Genomic DNA, 18,867 nt, shown 5'->3' with positions numbered 1-18,867 from the left:
ATATCTCGCGCACGTGATCTCTCCACGAGTGTATGACGCACGTGTCATTTTCGCGTTTTTGTAACAGGAAAATGCCTATATGGTTCTTGCGTTGCCGTCTGGCTGATAGCATGAAACCCATATAGTATATGAATACACACATGTTCCGTCCTGGACTAGTCAATTGATACAATGGTACTACGGTTTACGCGCTTTCCTGTTCCGGCAGGCACCGAGTCATTTTCATCGGTTACATAAAAGGTTTTTGTTTCAAGTTCGCGTAGATATGTCTTCATACTCTCATAACTATGGCACCAGCTCTAGAGTACTCTTCTAACGCACCTCAGCCTCTCATCTATCCGCGATTGTCTGAACATCACTTGCTATCTTCGAAAGAACCTGATTACCTTCGTCTTATTCTTACTTCCAAAGTATATGAGATCTTGAAAGAAACACCCCTGGTCTACGCTCCAAACCTTAGTGCAAAGCTAGGCAATCAAATATGGCTGAAACGAGAGGATCTACAAGAGGTTTTCAGCTTCAAGATTCGAGGTGCCTATAACTTCATGGCAGGACTATCTGAAGAAGAAAGATGGAAAGGTGTTGTCACATGCAGCGCTGGTTAGTGTGCGTACTTGCGACGCTTTAGTAATGATTTCCCCGCCTGAATCGCTGATTTAACGTTTTTAGGCAATCATGCACAAGGAGTAGCTTTCTCTGGTGAACGTCTCGGGATACCCTGTACCATCGTGATGCCAAAGGGTACTCCATCCATCAAAGTTCGCAATGTCGAAAGACTCGGCGCGAAGGTCGTACTCCATGGTGTTGACTTCGACGAAGCAAAGGCAGAATGTGCAAGATTAGCTGCCAACCATGGACTGGTATTTGTCCCACCATACGACGACCCGCTCGTAATCGCAGGTCAGGGTACGGTCGGCATGGAAATATTAAAACAAATGCCAGACTCTGACAATCTCGATGCCATCTTCGGTGCAGTTGGCGGCGGCGGCCTTGTCTCTGGAATTTGCGAGTATGTTAAACGCATAGCCAACCCAAATACAAAAGTGCATGGTGTTGAGACCTTTGATGGAGATGCTATGGCACAGAGTCTGAAGAGAGGGGCGAGAGTGACTTTAACCGAGGTTGGCCCCTTTGCAGACGGCACAGCCGTAAGAATTGTTGGCGAGGAGCCATTCAGGATATGTCAGAAACTCTTGGATGATGTAGTCCTAGTCGACAACGATGAAATATGCGCCGCTATCAAAGATATCTTCGAAGGTAAGGGATATTCCATTCCTCGTAGAATATCTACCTTGCTCATGAACATAGAAACTAGATCCGTCACAGAGCCTTCCGGAGCCTTAAGTCTGGCAGGTTTAAAGCGACACATCATAAATCAAAATCTTGTCGGCGCAAACCGAAAATTCGTTGCAGTTGTCAGTGGAGCCAACATGAACTTTGATAGGCTGCGTTTCGTTGCAGAGCGTGCAGAATTGGGCGAGGGGCGCGAAGCACTTCTGAGCGTGGAGATACCAGAGAGACCCGGAAGGCAAGTTCTTCATTCTTTCTGAGTCATCCCGTTCTGTCCCTTGCATTTGTTATTCATTACTTGACTTCTCTTCTCATGCGTATGCAGCTTCTTCGCATTGCACTCCATCATCCACCCGCGGGCAACAACAGAATTCATATACCGCTATAATGATCCGAACACCGCACACCTATTCCTCTCATTCAAGCTAGATACCTCATTTCGAAAAAAAGAAGTAGAGAAGGTGCTTGAAGAAATCAAAAATCAAGGGATGATTGCATATGATGTTAGCGATGACGAGGTCGCCAAATCTCACGCACGGTACATGATACGTGGATCCACAGCGATCCCAAATGAAAGAGTCTTCCGATTTGGTAGGTATTTGGTATTTTCACTTCGCGCTGTGCTTACCAGAATCTTGCTCCAGAATTTCCTGAACGACCAGGCGCCCTGCGCAAGTTCCTTCAGGGTATTTATCCTGGATTAGGCTGGAATATATCAATGTTTCACTACCGCAATCACGGCGCAGGTTCATGCAATATCTTCTTTGTCGTCTTTTGTTTGCTCATGAATTTGTCGCAGACCTCGGCAGAGTCCTAACGGCCATCCAAGTTCCGCAAGAAGATTACGCGGCATTTGACGAGTTTTTGGGCAATTTGGGATATCACTATGTGGAAGAGACTGATAACGAAGTGTACAAGCGATGTCTTGGAGGGCAGGTTACTCTAAATGGGTCAGCATAGGATATATGTCTGGGTCGAGCGCGAGTGCGTCGCCAGGCATGCATTTCTGTCGATGTTGATTTTATCCGAATATCAATTGAATGACACTTGAAGGTGTCCGTCTACGAGAGCTCAAAGATGAGCGCTGAGCCGTTGTGGAATATTCTGTGGTGTTCTACAGAGACCGTCAGTGAACCTCCTACACCTGATCTCAGATAAAAGAAAGGGTGGTCGGGTCGTTCAGCGCTGGGAAGTCCTGTCTTCGTGTGAAGGGTCAAGTGTAACCAAAGTTACGCGTGCCACATTGCTTGTTTGAGTCGATGTCAGTAAAATCCCGTCGCACGACATCTCTGGAAATCGCATGAAGATCTTGATGTACAACATGAGACGGTTACAACATGATGTTGCGAGGGGTCTAGACTTTAAACGATTACTGTAAGTGCGTAGGATTCCGTTCAAGGACAACAAACGTGACAGAAAGGTACAATAGTACTGGTATATATTCGTCTTTGGAAGTGCCTTTGGAGAAAGATATTGGACAGTGAGAAAAAGCACAGAGGCCGCAAACCAGGGCATAGAATCTGTCGTCAAAACATTGCTTCATACACATTTTTCGTCATTTCTTCGACCATCTTAGAACCAACGGAACGATTTACGGGTGTTGCCTAGTACTGGCCGATAAGCTCGTTGCTATAGAGCTGGGATTGGTTGAAGAGTCGCTCTTGGACTGCAAAAAGCGCTCAGGAGGAGGTTATGCGGTGGTATAAGCCTGCTTGACGAGGGGAATTGCGGGTACTGTAGAAGGGGGACTAGGGAAGCGTTGCTGCATCTCTATAATGGCTTTCACGGCCAGGGACGTGGTAAGACCGCGGTTTCCGATTTTGACACCGGAGGACCCGTATTTATAGATCCACCCAATTTCCCAGCCTCCATCTTCACATTGCAGAGGAAGCAAAGTACGAAGATCAACATCGTTGCGCAATCCAAGGTACGCGCAAAGCCGGAGGCGCATGGAGAGCGCCAGAGCGTCACCATCAGCCCCTATGCGCTCCCGAACACGTTCGATCAGTAGTGGTTTTATATAGACCGCCAAGTAGACGTCGCTGCTGATTTCAAGCAGCCTGCCAAGGAAATAAAGGAAGCACTCCGGTGTTGCGTAATATCGCGTACCGTCGAGATAAGCTCTATGCAGGAGCACCTCGCGTATCCAGTGAAGGGTGCGATCGAGCTGATGGCCACGTCTATAAGAATAGAACAGTGTGAGCGCGTTGACGCACACGACCGGATCAACGCGAGGTCGGCGGTGATCAAAGTATGTCTGTGATTACGATTACTGGGAGGTCAGCCAATGCATGGGAAAGAATAACTGAACGCACGTACCTGAATAATCCCATCGTCGTCAATATAGTCAAGCATGTCATCCATGACGGAGTGTGCTACGTCCTCAGGGCTGTTCGTTACGGTCAACCCAAGGGAAGTGGTATCCAGGTCAAAGGGAAACTCTTCGGTAGTAAGCAATGGTTTTTCTGATACCAAATCAGCTGCTAAATAATAGTGGCAAACATTGGTACATACCCTGGAAGAAATTCCACGTCCGATGTGTATCAGTCAAGTTGACGAGATTCCTGACATGCTGTTCAATGAGTGCAGGGAAAGTAGGTGATCTTCTTACCGGTTATCAGTTGCTTCTAGTATCAGGAGCTGAGCGAAGTTCTCCCGTAAGAGAATGCCGTTATCAGTTACGGATAGGAGCTTCTTCGCATTCATAGTCAAGTATTGTCTGCCCCTTTCGACAGGATCTCCAAGTAGATTATAAAGCGCACGGACGACTTTACGGGTATTGTCGAAAATGATACCACGCATTCCAAGCGAACGGGCGGAGAGGACATTCTCCATTTTATCGTCCACGAAGATGGTGCGGGAGGGGTCGGCCCCTGTACTCGAAATTACTGCCTTGTAGAAACCAAGGTTAGGTTTCCGCTCGCCCACATCGGCGGAGGTGAAGATGCCGTCAAACAACGACCAATCGGCAGGCTTGGTACGAAGAACTTCATAGTCAGGCGCCGAAATATTTGACATGGCGAAGACATGTAATGTTCCGTCCGAGCGTGCTTTGAGGTGTCGAATAACCGATATGAGCTCTTCGTTGGACTGCAGAGAGTCACGAGCATCTTGAAATGCACGAGCAACCTCTGTGGGGTCTACAGAGAATTCGCCACCAACCCTAGCATAACACTCAGCCTGGGACATTCTCCCCCTTTCGTAGTCATTCCATGTGGGAGACGATAGAATTTTACGTAAAACGTTTTGGGATATGGAGGTTTTGGTCTGGGGGGACCAAGAGAACAAAACGTCACCTATATCGAATATGAGAGTGGTGTAACTCGAGGCAAATGACATTAGGATCAGGTAGGTGTCGCAGGTAAAAATGAAAAACGGGGCACGATTAGAGCGTATATTCCTCCACAGGTTCGGCTATTTGAATGCCTAGAGGCAGTCCAAGACCGAAGTGGTTAGCTTAGCTGTTGCGAGTATGTGCCTAGCATTAGCAAACCTCTGCAGATTCACAATCTGAAGCAGAGATCTTACATACAGGTGTTTGTTTGGTCTGGCGTCTGGGACCGCGGGAGAGTCTCGGCGTTTTACGTGCTATCACTATGTTGCGCGTTCAAATCGTCGATTGATGAGTAGATTCCGCTGAATAATTGTGGAGCGGAGGACGCGAAATGCTAGTAAAGATATATTCATGTCAGTTTCTAAAAGGAACTTGTTGTACAAGTTCTGTACCTTGACAGAAAACAACTTGAATATGTCTACTGACTGTTAGCAAATCATAAGAATGGGAAAGATAACGGTAGCTCACATCTATGATCTGAATTTCGAAAAGAAACCAAAATGCTCGTATGGATTCACTCCGAGTGATACGTGTTGGCGTAGAGACGAGATGAATACGCGTATCGAAGGGAACATTGATTTTCAACAGCCTTGGACGAGCACGAGCCGACGTCAAAACGTCGCTCACTCGTCTGGGTCGTCCCCCTGGGCTTGTAATTGATCCTCTCGTCGTTCCTGGTTCGGAGCCTTCGGACTCCAACACAGACCACGACCTGTATCTACCATCGCATACGATAGGTCGGTGCTAGAAGAAGAAAACATGACGTAAATGGAAATGTCCATCGATTGGAAGTAAAAATACTTCCGGCTGACACACAAGAAATTTTATAGCTCACCGGCTGACTTGGACTTACATACTGATGCTACACTGACCCATTGAGATCATGCATCATGGAAAGTTCCTGCAATGAATCAGAATATGCCATAGACCATTTTGATCAAGTGGCTACAAGCTAATTTGGTTGAGTGTCCAAAGATTCAGCCTAGTCTCATCTTCAAGTATGTAATTAAACATCAAGCTCTGAGCATTGAAAGCTAACTTGAAGCAGTTCTCTTCTTCCATTCGTTGCGTTGTCCGCAGCTGATCACAGCCTTATTACCCTGCAACCCTGCTCTCATCATCACTTTGATAATGCAATTCTTCCCATTCTGCAACAGTTCAAACGTTCACTTCCGGATTAGCGACTGGCTACTAAGCAAAGCTGACTTGAAGCACTGGTTCTGTTCTTCTATTCGTTTTTCTTCGGATCGAACTTTGGTTCGGTTCTTGTGTGGTTCGGTCCACAGTCCAGCCATAACCGGACCATAATACGGTTTTCGGTTCTGCAAATATCAATATTGGCCGAACAGTCCTCATATGTCGGTTCGGACGTGTCCCCAACCTCGAACCGTTTTGATTTTTGACGACGGTCCACCTGTACGTACGGCTATCGGAGACTCCCTGACGGAACATCCCGGGCCCGGCGGCCATTTCGCCTTCCGAGACGATGTTACTAACCTCCTCGAACACTTCGTCGGATCGACATCCCTCGCCATCCAAACAAGAGTCCTCAAGAACACAGAAGCTCAACTGTGGTATGTAATTTTACATTTTTTCTATTATTTCCCTTGACTCGTCTTGCTGCCCAACTCCTCCAAGTCCATAGCGGCTCCACTCCCTCATACAGGCACCCTTGCTCGTCTAGTAACTCCTTATTACTGGTCGGTCAACAACATTATAATTTTTTCCACCAGACCAGCCTCCGCGCAAATGGCCATAACAGTTGCCACTATCTCCGGACTTCGTATACATCCGGCCTGTAACTCCACACACCTATGATGCGTGTTTGGTAACGGCGTGACGCGCGTCAGCGCGTTTGAACACTCAATACATCAATCCATGTGAGTATTATATGTGTAACAACGGCTGTTCTGGAGCAGGTTGATAGCAACTGTGTAGAAGTTTGTTTCCTCGCTCACTATTGTCTTACCAGTACATGTACACTGCATATCTGTGCTACCCCGGTGACCCGCTTGCTTCACGCCTATCCTTGTCTGTGTGTGTTTTCTTAGGACTCGCTTTCACTCATCCATCATGATCCGTGTGCATTTTCGCTTATTCAAACTTACCAGCGCTTGTCACTCTTGTTTGCATTAGTCGGGACTCATTTGTCCCTGCTCATCTGCATCTGCCGCCACTTATCCGTCCTCATTTGCACCTGCTGCCGCTCATTTCTGCTTTCATACTTGCCGCAGATCATCTGTACTAGAAGCTATCGACAGTCTACCAATGGACTTTACGAACACCCTTTTGACGAAACAACGCCAGCAAACTCTCGAAGCTATCGACAATCTATCCATGGACTTTACGAGTGCCTTTTCGACGAGACAAAGCCAGCAAACTCTCGAAGCTTTCGCACAACCCGATTTTATTTCCCAGGGAACACGACATCCTAAATTATTTCGACTCAAATGCATGATTATTCAGTATTTTTTTTAACAATGACAATTCTGGTATCGTCGACAACTCACTTTGTCGTCCAACCCTTCAATATTAACTTCATCGCGCGTTTCGCTTTTTTGGGGCTCGGTTCGGGTTCGAACTGAGCCTGACCGTTCTGAACCGTTCGCGATGGTCCAATTCTGGGTTCAACTATTTCGTTGAACCGGTCCGCGGTAGCACTACAACTTGAAACTCACAGCCTTATTACCTTGCAACCCGGTTCCATCATCATTCTTAACTTTGATAATGCAATTCTTCCTATTCTGCAACACTTCATCTCCGGATTAGCGATGGACTGAGTAAAGCTAACTTGAAGCAGTTCTATCTTCCATTCGTTTTTGTTGTCTGCAACTGACCAAATACTGAAACTCACAGCCTCTATTCCTAACTCGATATTGCAATTCTTCCTGATAATTCTGAAACAGTTCATCTCCGGATCAGCGACTGGCTTCAATAAGCGAAGCTCAAGCCAGAGCGGGCAGCATAATGTTGCGAGGCAGACCACGTTCTTAGCACCCGCCGCAGGCACACATCTCCTAGGATAAGGGTCTGTTAACTAGGCAAGAGGAAAGCTAAGATGGTTGGGGATGGCAGCGGTTTCGAACATGCGAAAATTCTTGTCAGGAGACTATCCCAACCGCACCGACTCGGACTTTCTCGTTCTGTTTAAGATTATGCTACTGATGCTATATACCTAATGGGAGACTGGGAGCGAATATTCCGTCGCACGACTGCAACCGTATCTGATGACCAGCCAGCTGCAAATGATAACCGTGACCCACCGACAGAATAGTTTACGGTTGGGGATAGCCAGTGGGTGTGTAGGAAGCCTTCGGACTAGGCCTCATATATCGAAACCCTAAGCCCATTCACCGAAGGACCCTTTTCAGCCATTTAACCGAAAGAGAATATAGCATCTCCGTGCAGAACGATGCTGGACTCACTATAAATGAGGTACGTGTCAAGACCACAATCACCACTCGCCAAGTAGCCATTTCAAATAAGGAATAGCTTGTTATTTGCTGACCTTCATTGTAATTGCGCCATAGTGGCGCTTTGCACCTGCACAATCCCTCTACTCGCTCATTAACACTGGACAATTCCTGGTCCACATTTCCCTCGAATTTCTAAGTTCATCTGTCTAGGGAACTTGGCTTCGACAGCGTGGCTGTCTCAGAGCGATCCCATAGCAAACTCGACTTAATGGCCGAAAATTCAACTGGATGGCCAGCCCTTGATCCCATGGCAGGCTGTATCCTACTGTTAAACTTGATCCTCTGCTGCCGCACTCTATGCCCTGCACAGACTACAAATCTTACATACCAAATCAGTAGTAGCACCAAACTACACCTTGCTCTGCCGGACTTCAAGACGCTCGCTGTACTGATCGTGGCCACTCGTCTGTTACTGAGCTATTGTAAGGCTGGTTATTAGTTCGAAGGGGAAGTGTATTTGAACGAGGTAAGAGTAGGACGCGTTAGTGATACGAGGAGAGAATGGTAGACGTTTACGTTTAAGCTCTGAAGCACTAGTGCATACGAGTACCGCCAAAGTCTGAGTCCGAGTTGGTAAAAGCGTGTCACTGGCAGCCGGAGGTAATTTCACGTGTTTTTCAATGGGTCATTTCCATTTACATCATTTTGTTCTTTTAGCACTGACCTACTACTACGCGTATGCGATGATAGATATAAATGCTTCAAGTCTTGGAGTCTGAAGAATCTGAATCAGGAGCGACAGGCGGATCGATTGCAAGCCCGGGGGGCCAGGCGAACGACGTTTTGACGTCAGCTCGTGCTCGTCCAAGGCTATTGAAATCAATATGTTCCCTTCAATACTAGTACGCGTATTCATTTCGTCTCTACACCAACACGTATAAACCTACGACTCGGAGTAGATCCGTACGAGCATTTCGGTTCCTGTCCGAGACTGAGATGTGAGCTATCGTTATCTTTCCCATTCTTTTCTTACGATTTGCCAACAGTCAGTAGACATATTCAAGTTGTTTTCTACCAGGTACATAACTCGTACAACAAGTTCCTTCCAGAAACTGATATATATATATATTCTAGTTCTAGTAATTTGTGTCCCCCGCTCGACAATTATTCAGCAGAGTCTGCTCATTAATTGACGATCAGAACGCGCAGCATAGTGATAGCACGTAAAACGCCGTGACTCTCCTCGGTCCCAGATGCCAGACCAAATACTTGTATGTAAGATCTCCGCTTCAGATTGATGTATTCCGGGACAGTAACAGGGCACTCATCACTCAGCACATCGAGATCCTAAACACACTCACCGAGATGCCCTTTCGGTTGCTTCCGTGCCGAAAAGGGATTTGGCATCTTCGTGCAGAGATGATGCTGTTCTATTTGTTCACCGGTTCACGGGATGTTCTGATGGATCTCGCATCCATTGGATGTCTCTAAAGTGGTGTCAGGTCTTAACAAAAAATGAGTATTCACGGACGAGCTAACCCAAGCAGCATGTCCACAGGAGTGTTTTCTGAGCGCTTTAGAACAAACTTTGTTTGGACTCGCATTTGCTGATCAGGGCCTATGATATATTCAACTTCACAGAGTCAATGCCCGTATCTATCATGGCTCTAACTTGAAGTCTATTACTTACTACTGAATTTATCCTTCCCAACTCTAGCATGCCAGGTACAAAGTATGATAATCAGCTCCCCATGCAGCGATAACTTATCAGGTTTGTTTCGCGCTTTGGATCAACCCACACGCCGTTATGACCATGTTTCCTTCAGTTGATAGTGGCCCTGTTAATCTCGCCATCTTATCTGCTTATTTCGTTGTCATCACATCCCTCAAGCGGTTCATTAGGAACAGACAGAACAAATTCCCCCCTGCCCAGTGCAGCTCCCAGTGTTAAGGAAATATCGTGTCTGTTGACACCAAGAAGCCTTGGTTGACTTATGCCAAATGGGCTGCTGCTTATGGTACGTGGTCAGAATCTAGATAGTCATTTGTTGTGCAAATCATTATATCAAAAGGCTTGGTTTTTATACGACTTCTAGGCCAGGAAATCGCCGTGGTGATCAATTCTCAGCACGTTGCAGAAGCCTTGATGGACAAGCGTTCTCGCATTTACTCAGATAAACCATGCATAGCCACAGTCGACCTGTACGTTCTTCTAACATTCTTCCATTCAATCATTATGGAGTACAGGCATGTTTGGTTGGTCGCTCATTTTTGCATTCGCAGGCTATGGTGATGAATGGCGTCTTTTCCGACGACTCTTCCACCAAACTTTCCGTCCTGGCTCTGCACTCAAGTTTCGTCCAACGCAGATCGAGCAGGCTCTTATTATCAATCTCATCTGTGTTGTTTTACATCACTATTGCACGATCTCCACCAATGGGCACTGATTAAGTATTTGTAACACATCAAACTTATTACACTACTAAGCGAGAAATTGTAGGTGTGGTTTAGTGCTACTGGTTTTTTATGTAGGATCGGCAGCAGGGGATCGAGTTCGACAGTAGGATACGGTTCGGCCATGGGATACAGTCGGCCATGGGATCAAGGGCTGGCTTCCTATGGGATCGCTCTCAGCCATACTGTCAAACACAAGTTCCCTAAACAGACGAACTTAAAAATCCGAGGGAAACGTGGTCCAGAAGGGGACTTTCTGGATCGGGAGTTGGCAAAAAAGGTAGTGCTAATGAGCGAGTAGAGGCAGAGCAGGTGATTGTACAGCTACAAAGCATAACCGGAGCGCAATTTCAAAGAAGGTCCGATGACGAGCTATTCCTCATAAATGACTAGAAAATATACTTGCTGAGTGGTGATTGTGGTCTTGACGCCACGTACCTCGTTTACTTTGAGATCCGAAGCTGAACTGTTTCAGAATAGAAAGAGCAGGGTTGCAGGGAGCCTATGGTCATATCAGGAATTTTACTGGGGGGGCGCCAATGCTCCTGCGCTCCGATCAGCGTTCCACGGGAGCTCGTTTGATCAGGAATAAATCCAGGCTGTAAGACGATACAAATATGGCGCCCGTCCAAGAGCAAACGCGTTGGGTAAAGTGGATACGAACGATCTGCTAGTACTTCCTGGTGGTTAACAAGTACACCTGTTCCCACTCGAGGGACTATCACAGAGATAGGGAATAGAGGATGCGATGATGTAATGTTTAAACCCAGTATTGTCGAACGTGAGGATACTACACCAAGCAGCAGGAAGCCCTCGAAATACGTCGATGAACAGTAACAATTAATGGTCTTATAAGTGCGCGATGTATTTGAGGAGAGTGACCGCAAGTAACGAAAAATGGTACCCTTAGGAAAGTACAATCGGCAACACAAATGACTCGAGCGCTCAACGTTCAACCTGATTGCTTTTGGAACAGTAGCTTGCGTAAGAGTAGCTATTGCCATTGCTTATAGAAGTAGGTCTAACAGGGGGAACAGAATGCACGAATTGGCAGATGAACCCTGCTCCGTGGCAATGACAATGGCGCAAAGATGCGACGTTTTGTGTGCAATGTGGTAAACGTTATGCTACTGAGCACGGACTCAACTAGATGATAGGATGCAAGGAGCACCAGTAAATTCCTTTCCATCTGGGAGTGAAACGTTAATGCGCAAACAGACAACTTACTGCCGTCACTTACCAACATCACCCAAACTAACTCAGTGCTTCTGCTGTGCCCCTGGCTGCGCTTTGGAGTAGAAATTATCAACCACCACATACGTAGTAAATGCCACTAGTGCGATGCCAAGCCCTGGAAACATGCTAGAAAACATGGCACGATTCGTGAACACAGGGTGTTTCCGCCACGCTTCCCTCTTCGCCCATGGGTCACGAAACAAAGGTGGATTGGACATGACTGGACTGCAGATGAAGCTAACCATGAGTCAAAATGTTATTGAATAACATGTTCAACTATACTTACTTGGATATAGAAACTAGGAAACCGCTTGTTTTCAGCTTGTTCAGCTGTGATTCCGAGTCCAGGTGATCATGTGATTTTCAGGCTTAGGGCCGGTCCATCAGGACTTCGGAAAAATTAACAGCTGCCACAGCGCGGGAGAGGCCTTCCTGTCCTTCATTTCCACTATTCTTCTTGCTTTCTTATTCTCTGTATTGCTGCATAGACACTCTGTCTACTATTCGTGTCAAATTATCGCTTCAAATAATGTCTAGCGATGCCTATATGTCTTCAGATGACGACCGACCACTTGGCGACTTCCAAAACGATGGCAAGGCCAACACAGGTAGAGGCGGCGCGAATGTATACGCTAAAGAGGAAGCTAGTGATTCTCCCATGAGCGAGGACGAAGACATGCCTTTAGTTCGTGTGCCCCTGTCCGTGTACTGCGTGCATCGTTGACTGTTTTGCGTAGTCCCAAGTTACGGTTCCAAACTCAGAACCTGTAACTCCAACAAAGTCTTTGCGGCGCAAGAGAGCTGCTGCACTTGATTCATCCAGTGAAGATGACGATACCCCTCTTGCTTCTTCTCCGGTGAAGCAATCTTCTACTATACCGATGCCGGGGACATCGAAAGCCTCTACAGTAAACGGGCATAAAGCAGTCAAAGCTGAGAGCGATAACAAACGTAGTTCTACCACTGCTAAGAAGCAACGTGCATCCACCAAGAAAGGACCCCCACAGAAGAAGCTGAAACGCGAAGACCCTGACGCTTCCGAACCTCCCGCTTCTGAAGGCGAGGAAATCACACCTGTGAAGAAAGAGAAGGTATCGAGGAAACGAAAGTCCAAAGTCAAGGAAGAGACTGATGCGGATGTGGAGGACAATGGAAAATCTAAGCCCACGAAAAAGAGAGTTACTTCGAAGAAGGTCAAGGATGGAGCAGACGGGTCAACGACTCCCCAGCCCAAGAAGAAGGGCAAAGTTAAAGATGAAGGAGAAGACGAGGAGGAAGTTTACAGGTGGTGGGAGGCTCAGCAGAATAACGATGGTGAAGTAAAGTGGCAAACGCTAGAGCATAATGGCGTCATCTTTCCTCCACCATACGAACCCTTACCCTCGAATGTGAAAATGAGGTATAAGGGTACGTGGTTGCCTTATTCATTCTACCGTGACAAGTCTGTTGATTGCATTGTAGGTAAAGAAGTAGATCTACCATCAGAGTCCGAAGAAGTGGCCGGTTTTTATGCAGCTATGTTGGAAACTGAGCACGCTCAAGATGCCACGTTCAACAAAAACTTCTTCGACGACTGGTTGAAAGTGCTTCAGGACTATCCTCCTGTAAGTATCATACTTCGCGTGCCTCTGCCTTGCTTAACTATGAGCCAGCGCAATAAAATCAAGATCACAAAATTTGAGGATTGTGATTTTCGGCCCATGTTCGAACACTTCGAAGCGGAGAAAGCCAAAAAGAAGGCTCTCAGCACCGCAGAGAAGAAAGAGCTCAAGAAGCAGAAAGATCTATTCGAGGAGAAATATGTCACCTGTCTCCTTGACGGTCGCAAGGAAAAGGTTGGCAACTTCAGGGTTGAACCTCCTGGCCTGTTCAGGGGTCGGGGCGATCATCCAAAGAAGGGCGCGTTGAAGGTGGGCACATAGCACTTGGTTCTAGAACAAAACCAAAACTTGCTCACTCCATGGTAGTTCCGTGTACGCCCGGACGATATCACCATCAATATTGGTGAAGGAACGCCTATCCCTGTACCTAATATGCCTGGACAATGGAAAGCCATAGTCCATGACCAAACTGTCACCTGGCTAGCCAACTGGGTCGAGAATGTCAACGGCAATTACAAATACGTCTTCCTAGCTGCAGGCAGTTCTCTCAAAGGGCAGAGCGACATGCAAAAGTTCGAGAAAGCCCGTGAATTGAAGGTGCAATCAACTACTGACTCTGATGCTCCATTAACTAACATTCCTCCAGAACCACGTGGATCGTATTCGCAAAGATTACTCTGCTGATCTACGCAGCAAGGTTATGGCAGATAGGCAGCGCGCGACGGCGATGTACTTCATTGACAAGCTTGCTCTCCGAGCTGGAAATGAAAAAGGTGAAGATGAAGCCGACACCGTGGGCTGCTGCTCTCTGCGGTGCGAACACGTCACGTTAGAAGCACCGGATTTTCTCATTTTTGATTTCCTGGGTAAGGACTCGATCCGGTACTACAATCGAGTCTCCGTGGATCCCCAGGTTTTCAAGAATATCAAGCTATTCAAGGACAACAAAGAGGACAGTGACAACCTCTTTGACCGCGTCAATGTGACACAACACCATTCAAAATATTTGAACATTTCGCTGATGGTTATCTTCTAGACATCGCTCCTGAATAAGCATTTGGCATCGTATATGAAAGGACTGACTGCAAAGGTTTTTCGTACTTACAATGCATCCATCACGTTTCAACAGCAGTTGGACGAAGGAACGCCAGGGGATGCCACTATCCAGGAGAAGCTGAATGCATATAATCATGCAAATCGTATGGTGGCCATCCTTTGTAACCATCAACGTAGCGCACCAAAGACTCACGAACAGTCGATGGGCAAGATGCGTGATAGGGTTCGTTTGTTCCCCATGATGCGATCTGTGACTGACAGCGCCAATAGCTCCGTTCCTTGAAGTATGATCGGATGAAACTTCGTCATGTTCTCTTCAATATGGATCCCAGATTCAAGAAGCAGAAGCAGTACGCCGATGACGAATCCGATTTAGATGACGACTGGATAGAGGACCACGAAAAGTCCCTTAAGAATAAGGAAATAGAGAAGGCGGAGAAGAAATTTACCAAGGATAACGAGAAGCTTGTTCAGGAGGGCAATAAACCTCAACCTGACTCAGTCCTGCAGGAGAAGATTGAGGCTGCTGAAGCCGAATACAAGAGGGTTGCAGAGGAACGTGGTACAGGGAAAGCCAAACTTAAGAGGGATCGTGCTCCCGAGAAGATTGAGGAAGCTGTCCAGAAGTTAAACGAGAAGATAAAGACCTTCAAGCTTCAGATGGACGATCGGGAGGCCGGCAAAGAGGTCGCTCTTGGTACAAGGTATGTCGTGCTCACACTCAAGTAACACGTTCTCACTGTGTCTCCTCTAGTAAAATTAATTACCTGGACCCTCGGTGAGTTTCAAGCTCTATCATGCATCACCGACAGCGACTCATTTTGTCATCTAGGATAACAGCTGCATGGTGCAGTGCCCACAACGTTCCGATCGAAAAGATCTTCTCAAAGACACTTCTCGCTAAATGTGAGCTCGCGTGGAGGGCATTTCATAGCAACTTACACTGACCCTGATTTTAGTTCCTTGGGCCATGGAAGTCGACGATGCCTGGAAATTCTAGTCCATGTTTTATGGCTAGACTTCAGTGTATTTGGGCTTTACGAAGGGTTTTTAGACTGCTATAATTATTCCCTAGAGATTCGATCTAGGTTTAACCCTGCCCCCCTGCTTATGGGAGGTTCATCATGTACATACCATAATAACTGCATTCATAGAAGAAATGTGTCATAGCGATGTTTGGTTCGGCGTGACGCATTGTGGCACGTGTTGCATTTGAACTTGAAGTGAGCAGAATTTAAACTGCACCAAAACTGCACGCATCAAACCTTAACTGCTACCTTGTCTGCTACCATGAGTAGGTCCTCTGGCACAACAGCGAACCCGCCATTTGTTTCTAGATCTGCCTTCGACGCTCTCACCGTCGAGGATGTTGACGACTCCGAGGACGAACAACAACAGGAAGAAACGCCGCAGACACAGGTGACTAGGTTCGTCTTCGCTGACGTTCGTGACCTCGCGCTTACGTAGCTTGCTCATTGGGCTATCTAGCACCGAGCATACGAAGCCGTCGAAATCTCAAATAAAGAAGGCTCAAAAACAAGCTCGCACCGAAAGGCGAAAACAACTCAAAGCCTCCTCAAAAGCAGGTACCGCAAATAGTTCACCTAGACATACGCCCTCTCTAGAAGAGTCCATTGCGCGTATGGCCGATGGAGCGGCAGATGTTTATCCTCTACCTACAACACATACTGCTCCCGAGCCAAAGCCCACCGCAGAGCCAGCGCCCGAGCCGGAGCCGGAGGTATCGGAACCATCACTTCCGGGGCCTGTTATTAACGGCGATATACAACACGTGAATGTCACGGAAAGTATGCATCTTGACTTCTGTCTAGTGCTTTATAAGTCGAATTGACGGAATACTCAGACAACTCTACACTGCATCTACCGAGCAAGTTGCTAGGTGGTGAAGGACAGTCCGTCTCAAAACCTGACGTCGAACAGGCACTCAAAAGTAAACCTGACCCGCAAGAAGTCGAACGCACGAAGACACGACAAAGTATTTTAACGCGAACACTATGGACGTTCATTATGATCGGAGTTTTCGTTGGTATGCATTCTTCTACTTCAGTTGTGTTCGTATCTGACCATTGCGTAGCTTTGTTACTCATGGGTCATGTTTATATGATCATGCTTGCCATGCTGTGTCAAACGATTGTCTACCGCGAAGTCACTGCTCTATTTTCACTCACAAGCCATGCTCCGGATTCTGGCGAGGCTGAAAATAAGAGAAAGAAAGATCCATGGAGCAAGACTCTAAATTGGTACTTCTTTGCCGTCACTAACTATTTTCTATACGGGGAGAGTATCATCTACTACTTCAAGGTGCGGGATAATTTTGGTTGTAATTACCATATACTGAATTGGGGACCAGCATGTTATATTCTCGGACGGTCAACTACTTCCTTTCGCTACCAATCACAGAATTATCAGCTTTACGCTCTATACCATCGGCTTCGTTGGTTTCGTAATGTCTCTCAGACGTGGATTCCTCAAGCAACAATTTGGCCTCTTTTGCTGGGTTCACATGAGTCTGTTGCTGATCGTTGTCTCTGGGTATGGATCTCGTCCGCTTTCAGACTCTATCCTAAAGGGAATCTTGCAGTCACTTCATCGTTAACAATATCCTCGAGGGTATGATATGGTTCTGGGTTCCCGTCTCGTTGGTCATTTGCAACGATATTTTTGCATATGTATGGGGCATGACCGTCGGGCGTACACCTTTGATCAAGCTCTCGCCGAAGAAAACTGTCGAAGGGTTTGTGGGTGCTTTCTGGAGTACCCTCCTGTTCAGTGTACTCTGGGGCTCGTACTTCATGCGCTTCAACTACATGATCTGCCCTGTGCATGATCTCGGAGTCTCCGCCTGGAGTAATGTTCAATGTACTCCCAACCCAGTATTTGTCTGGAAGGTGTGGCAAATCTGGTCGCCTCTCAGGGTATTTCTTTCACAGCTCGTGAGTGCAAATTAAAGTTATTTCGGGTAACTGCTCAGAGTCGCCATTAGCTCGGAAAATCAGTGACCGTGATTCCCTATGCACCATACCAACTACATCTCCTGGTTTTTGCAGTTTTCGCATCACTGGTGGCACCGTTTGGAGGTTTTTTCGCATCTGGTTTCAAGCGTGCCTTCAACATAAAGGATTTTGGCCACAGCATCCCTGGTCATGGAGGGATGACCGATCGCATGGACTGCCAGTTAGTTCCAAATCCCGAATGCATTTTATCAAGACACTCATCATTTCTAGATTCCTCATGGGCGTGTTCACCTACGTCTATTATAGCAGTATCATTCGAGAACACCACGTCAGCGTGGGTTCTATCTTGCAGATGATCGTTAGCGGGCTTAGCGCTAACGAGCAATTGGAGTTGGTGAAGGACCTGAAGAAGTACATGGAAGGACAAGGCATCATGATAGTATGAGCTGGCATGACTTGATGCGCCCATTTATGACCGGACAAGATTCCTTATGATTAACACACTTTAATTCACAATTTCCTGTGATGATGTTTTTGAAATGACATGCATTTGGATATTAGACGAATGATGACGACGCCTTGCCAAAGAACCCAACTGTATCTTGGTAGATTACGAGACAGGAAAATCGTGCGGCGTAATCCTATGACATGGTGGTTTTGGCTTTTCATTGGCGTGCGGCATGTGCGGCACAGGCATAATCATAGGTAATGCGGTAACATGAAATGACAGGGACAAGATAATGATGCTTATGACCGGGGCTTTTCCTGCGAAGAAGATGAGTACAACGATAACAGTATAAATCTGGTTAAACTGACCTTCTTCTCTTTCCACAAAGCGAGAAGACCGACTCCTGAGACCTTCACTACTTTGAAACGCACACCAGGAATATCACCTTTGGCCTTGCCACTACGACCGAAACCAGAGATGAGAACTTCATCGTTCTCATCGACGAAGTTCAAGCAACCGTCATTCTGTATCAATGTCTTAGTTAACTCGCGACAAGCGACTATGAAAGCACGTACAGGCACGAAAGCCGTGACCTTTTTGCCGTTCTTGATAAGTTGTACACGGACACATTTACGAATGGCAGAGTTGGGTTGTTTGGCTTCGACACCGACTTTCTCGAGGACGATGCCCTTTGCGTGTGATGATCCTCCAGTAGGGGAGGTTTTGTAAACGTTACCGAGGGCGCGCTTCTTATACGCCTTATCCGCCTATTGAGAAAAGCACACAGTCTAGATATGTGATGTTCAAGATATTGCGAGCACGAACCCATCGGTTGACACGGCGGTCATTGCGAAGCTTGCGAGCGGCTTGAAGTCCACGAGGTTTGTTGGCTGGTAGAAGAGTCCATTAGTACATGATTACTCCACTGATGATCACAACGAGAGCGACATACAGCCCATTCTTGAAGTCGACGAGGACGGCGAGGATAACTTTCCACTTGTGCTGGAGCCAGCTCGGCATCATCCCGAAACCTTAATTATAACTGTTACAGTTTATC

The 18,867-nt window shown here is 46.8% G+C and overlaps 7 protein-coding genes across 7 annotated transcripts; 4 read left to right on the top strand and 3 right to left on the bottom strand.

The window, feature by feature from the left end:
- The first annotated feature begins 271 nt into the window (after window positions 1–271).
- On the top strand, window positions 272–2,361 carry F5147DRAFT_686975 (tryptophan synthase beta subunit-like PLP-dependent enzyme). The gene is made up of 6 exons (XM_041436802.1): window positions 272–600; window positions 670–1,257; window positions 1,309–1,528; window positions 1,616–1,881; window positions 1,935–2,036; window positions 2,090–2,361. The coding sequence occupies exons 1-6, from the start codon at window positions 288–290 to the stop codon at window positions 2,248–2,250; spliced, it is 1,650 nt and encodes a 549-aa protein (XP_041294621.1). The 5' UTR covers window positions 272–287; the 3' UTR covers window positions 2,251–2,361.
- A 531-nt stretch (window positions 2,362–2,892) lies between these two features.
- On the bottom strand, window positions 2,893–4,912 carry F5147DRAFT_101601 (Haloacid dehalogenase-like hydrolase-domain-containing protein). Its single transcript, XM_041428022.1, has 5 exons — window positions 4,821–4,912; window positions 3,902–4,764; window positions 3,805–3,854; window positions 3,610–3,755; window positions 2,893–3,547 (listed from the first exon to the last, which is right to left on the bottom strand). Exons 2-5 carry the CDS (start codon window positions 4,627–4,629, stop codon window positions 2,981–2,983), a joined length of 1,491 nt encoding a protein of 496 aa, XP_041294620.1. The 5' UTR covers window positions 4,630–4,764; window positions 4,821–4,912; the 3' UTR covers window positions 2,893–2,980.
- Window positions 4,913–10,006: 5,094 nt separating this feature from the next.
- F5147DRAFT_794052 (uncharacterized protein) lies at window positions 10,007–10,712 on the top strand (the record flags this gene model as incomplete). The annotated part of the gene is made up of 3 exons (XM_041443133.1): window positions 10,007–10,058; window positions 10,113–10,242; window positions 10,283–10,712. Coding segments are annotated over 3 exons (387 nt in total), but the record flags the coding sequence as incomplete, so codon positions are not given.
- A 657-nt stretch (window positions 10,713–11,369) lies between these two features.
- On the bottom strand, window positions 11,370–12,038 carry F5147DRAFT_686961 (NADH dehydrogenase 1 beta subcomplex subunit 3). The gene is made up of 3 exons (XM_041436801.1): window positions 12,017–12,038; window positions 11,735–11,967; window positions 11,370–11,683 (listed from the first exon to the last, which is right to left on the bottom strand). Exon 2 carries the CDS (start codon window positions 11,946–11,948, stop codon window positions 11,754–11,756), a length of 195 nt encoding a protein of 64 aa, XP_041294618.1. The 5' UTR covers window positions 11,949–11,967; window positions 12,017–12,038; the 3' UTR covers window positions 11,370–11,683; window positions 11,735–11,753.
- A 135-nt stretch (window positions 12,039–12,173) lies between these two features.
- Window positions 12,174–15,560, top strand: F5147DRAFT_686958 (DNA topoisomerase I). The gene is made up of 11 exons (XM_041436800.1): window positions 12,174–12,415; window positions 12,468–13,137; window positions 13,192–13,334; window positions 13,383–13,640; window positions 13,698–13,928; window positions 13,978–14,313; window positions 14,368–14,610; window positions 14,658–15,091; window positions 15,142–15,165; window positions 15,220–15,293; window positions 15,347–15,560. Exons 1-11 carry the CDS (start codon window positions 12,260–12,262, stop codon window positions 15,385–15,387), a joined length of 2,610 nt encoding a protein of 869 aa, XP_041294617.1. The 5' UTR covers window positions 12,174–12,259; the 3' UTR covers window positions 15,388–15,560.
- Window positions 15,561–15,677: 117 nt separating this feature from the next.
- On the top strand, window positions 15,678–17,807 carry F5147DRAFT_744927 (cytidylyltransferase family-domain-containing protein; the record flags this gene model as incomplete). Its single annotated transcript, XM_041439716.1, has 8 exons — window positions 15,678–15,814; window positions 15,913–15,985; window positions 16,329–16,434; window positions 16,483–16,709; window positions 16,759–16,940; window positions 16,990–17,341; window positions 17,392–17,582; window positions 17,633–17,807. 8 exons carry the CDS (start codon window positions 15,678–15,680, stop codon window positions 17,805–17,807), a joined length of 1,443 nt encoding a protein of 480 aa, XP_041294616.1.
- A 163-nt stretch (window positions 17,808–17,970) lies between these two features.
- On the bottom strand, window positions 17,971–18,830 carry F5147DRAFT_101476 (ribosomal protein S12/S23). Its single transcript, XM_041428021.1, has 5 exons — window positions 18,763–18,830; window positions 18,636–18,700; window positions 18,386–18,577; window positions 18,179–18,334; window positions 17,971–18,127 (listed from the first exon to the last, which is right to left on the bottom strand). Exons 1-5 carry the CDS (start codon window positions 18,767–18,769, stop codon window positions 18,110–18,112), a joined length of 438 nt encoding a protein of 145 aa, XP_041294615.1. The 5' UTR covers window positions 18,770–18,830; the 3' UTR covers window positions 17,971–18,109.
- Window positions 18,831–18,867: the final 37 nt, after the last annotated feature.

This window comes from Suillus discolor, assembly GCF_016758755.1.
Source record: "Suillus discolor strain FC423 chromosome Unknown F5147scaffold_18, whole genome shotgun sequence".
Lineage (NCBI taxonomy): Eukaryota > Fungi > Basidiomycota > Agaricomycetes > Boletales > Suillaceae > Suillus > Suillus discolor.
This window is presented reverse-complemented; position numbering and strand designations above follow the sequence as displayed.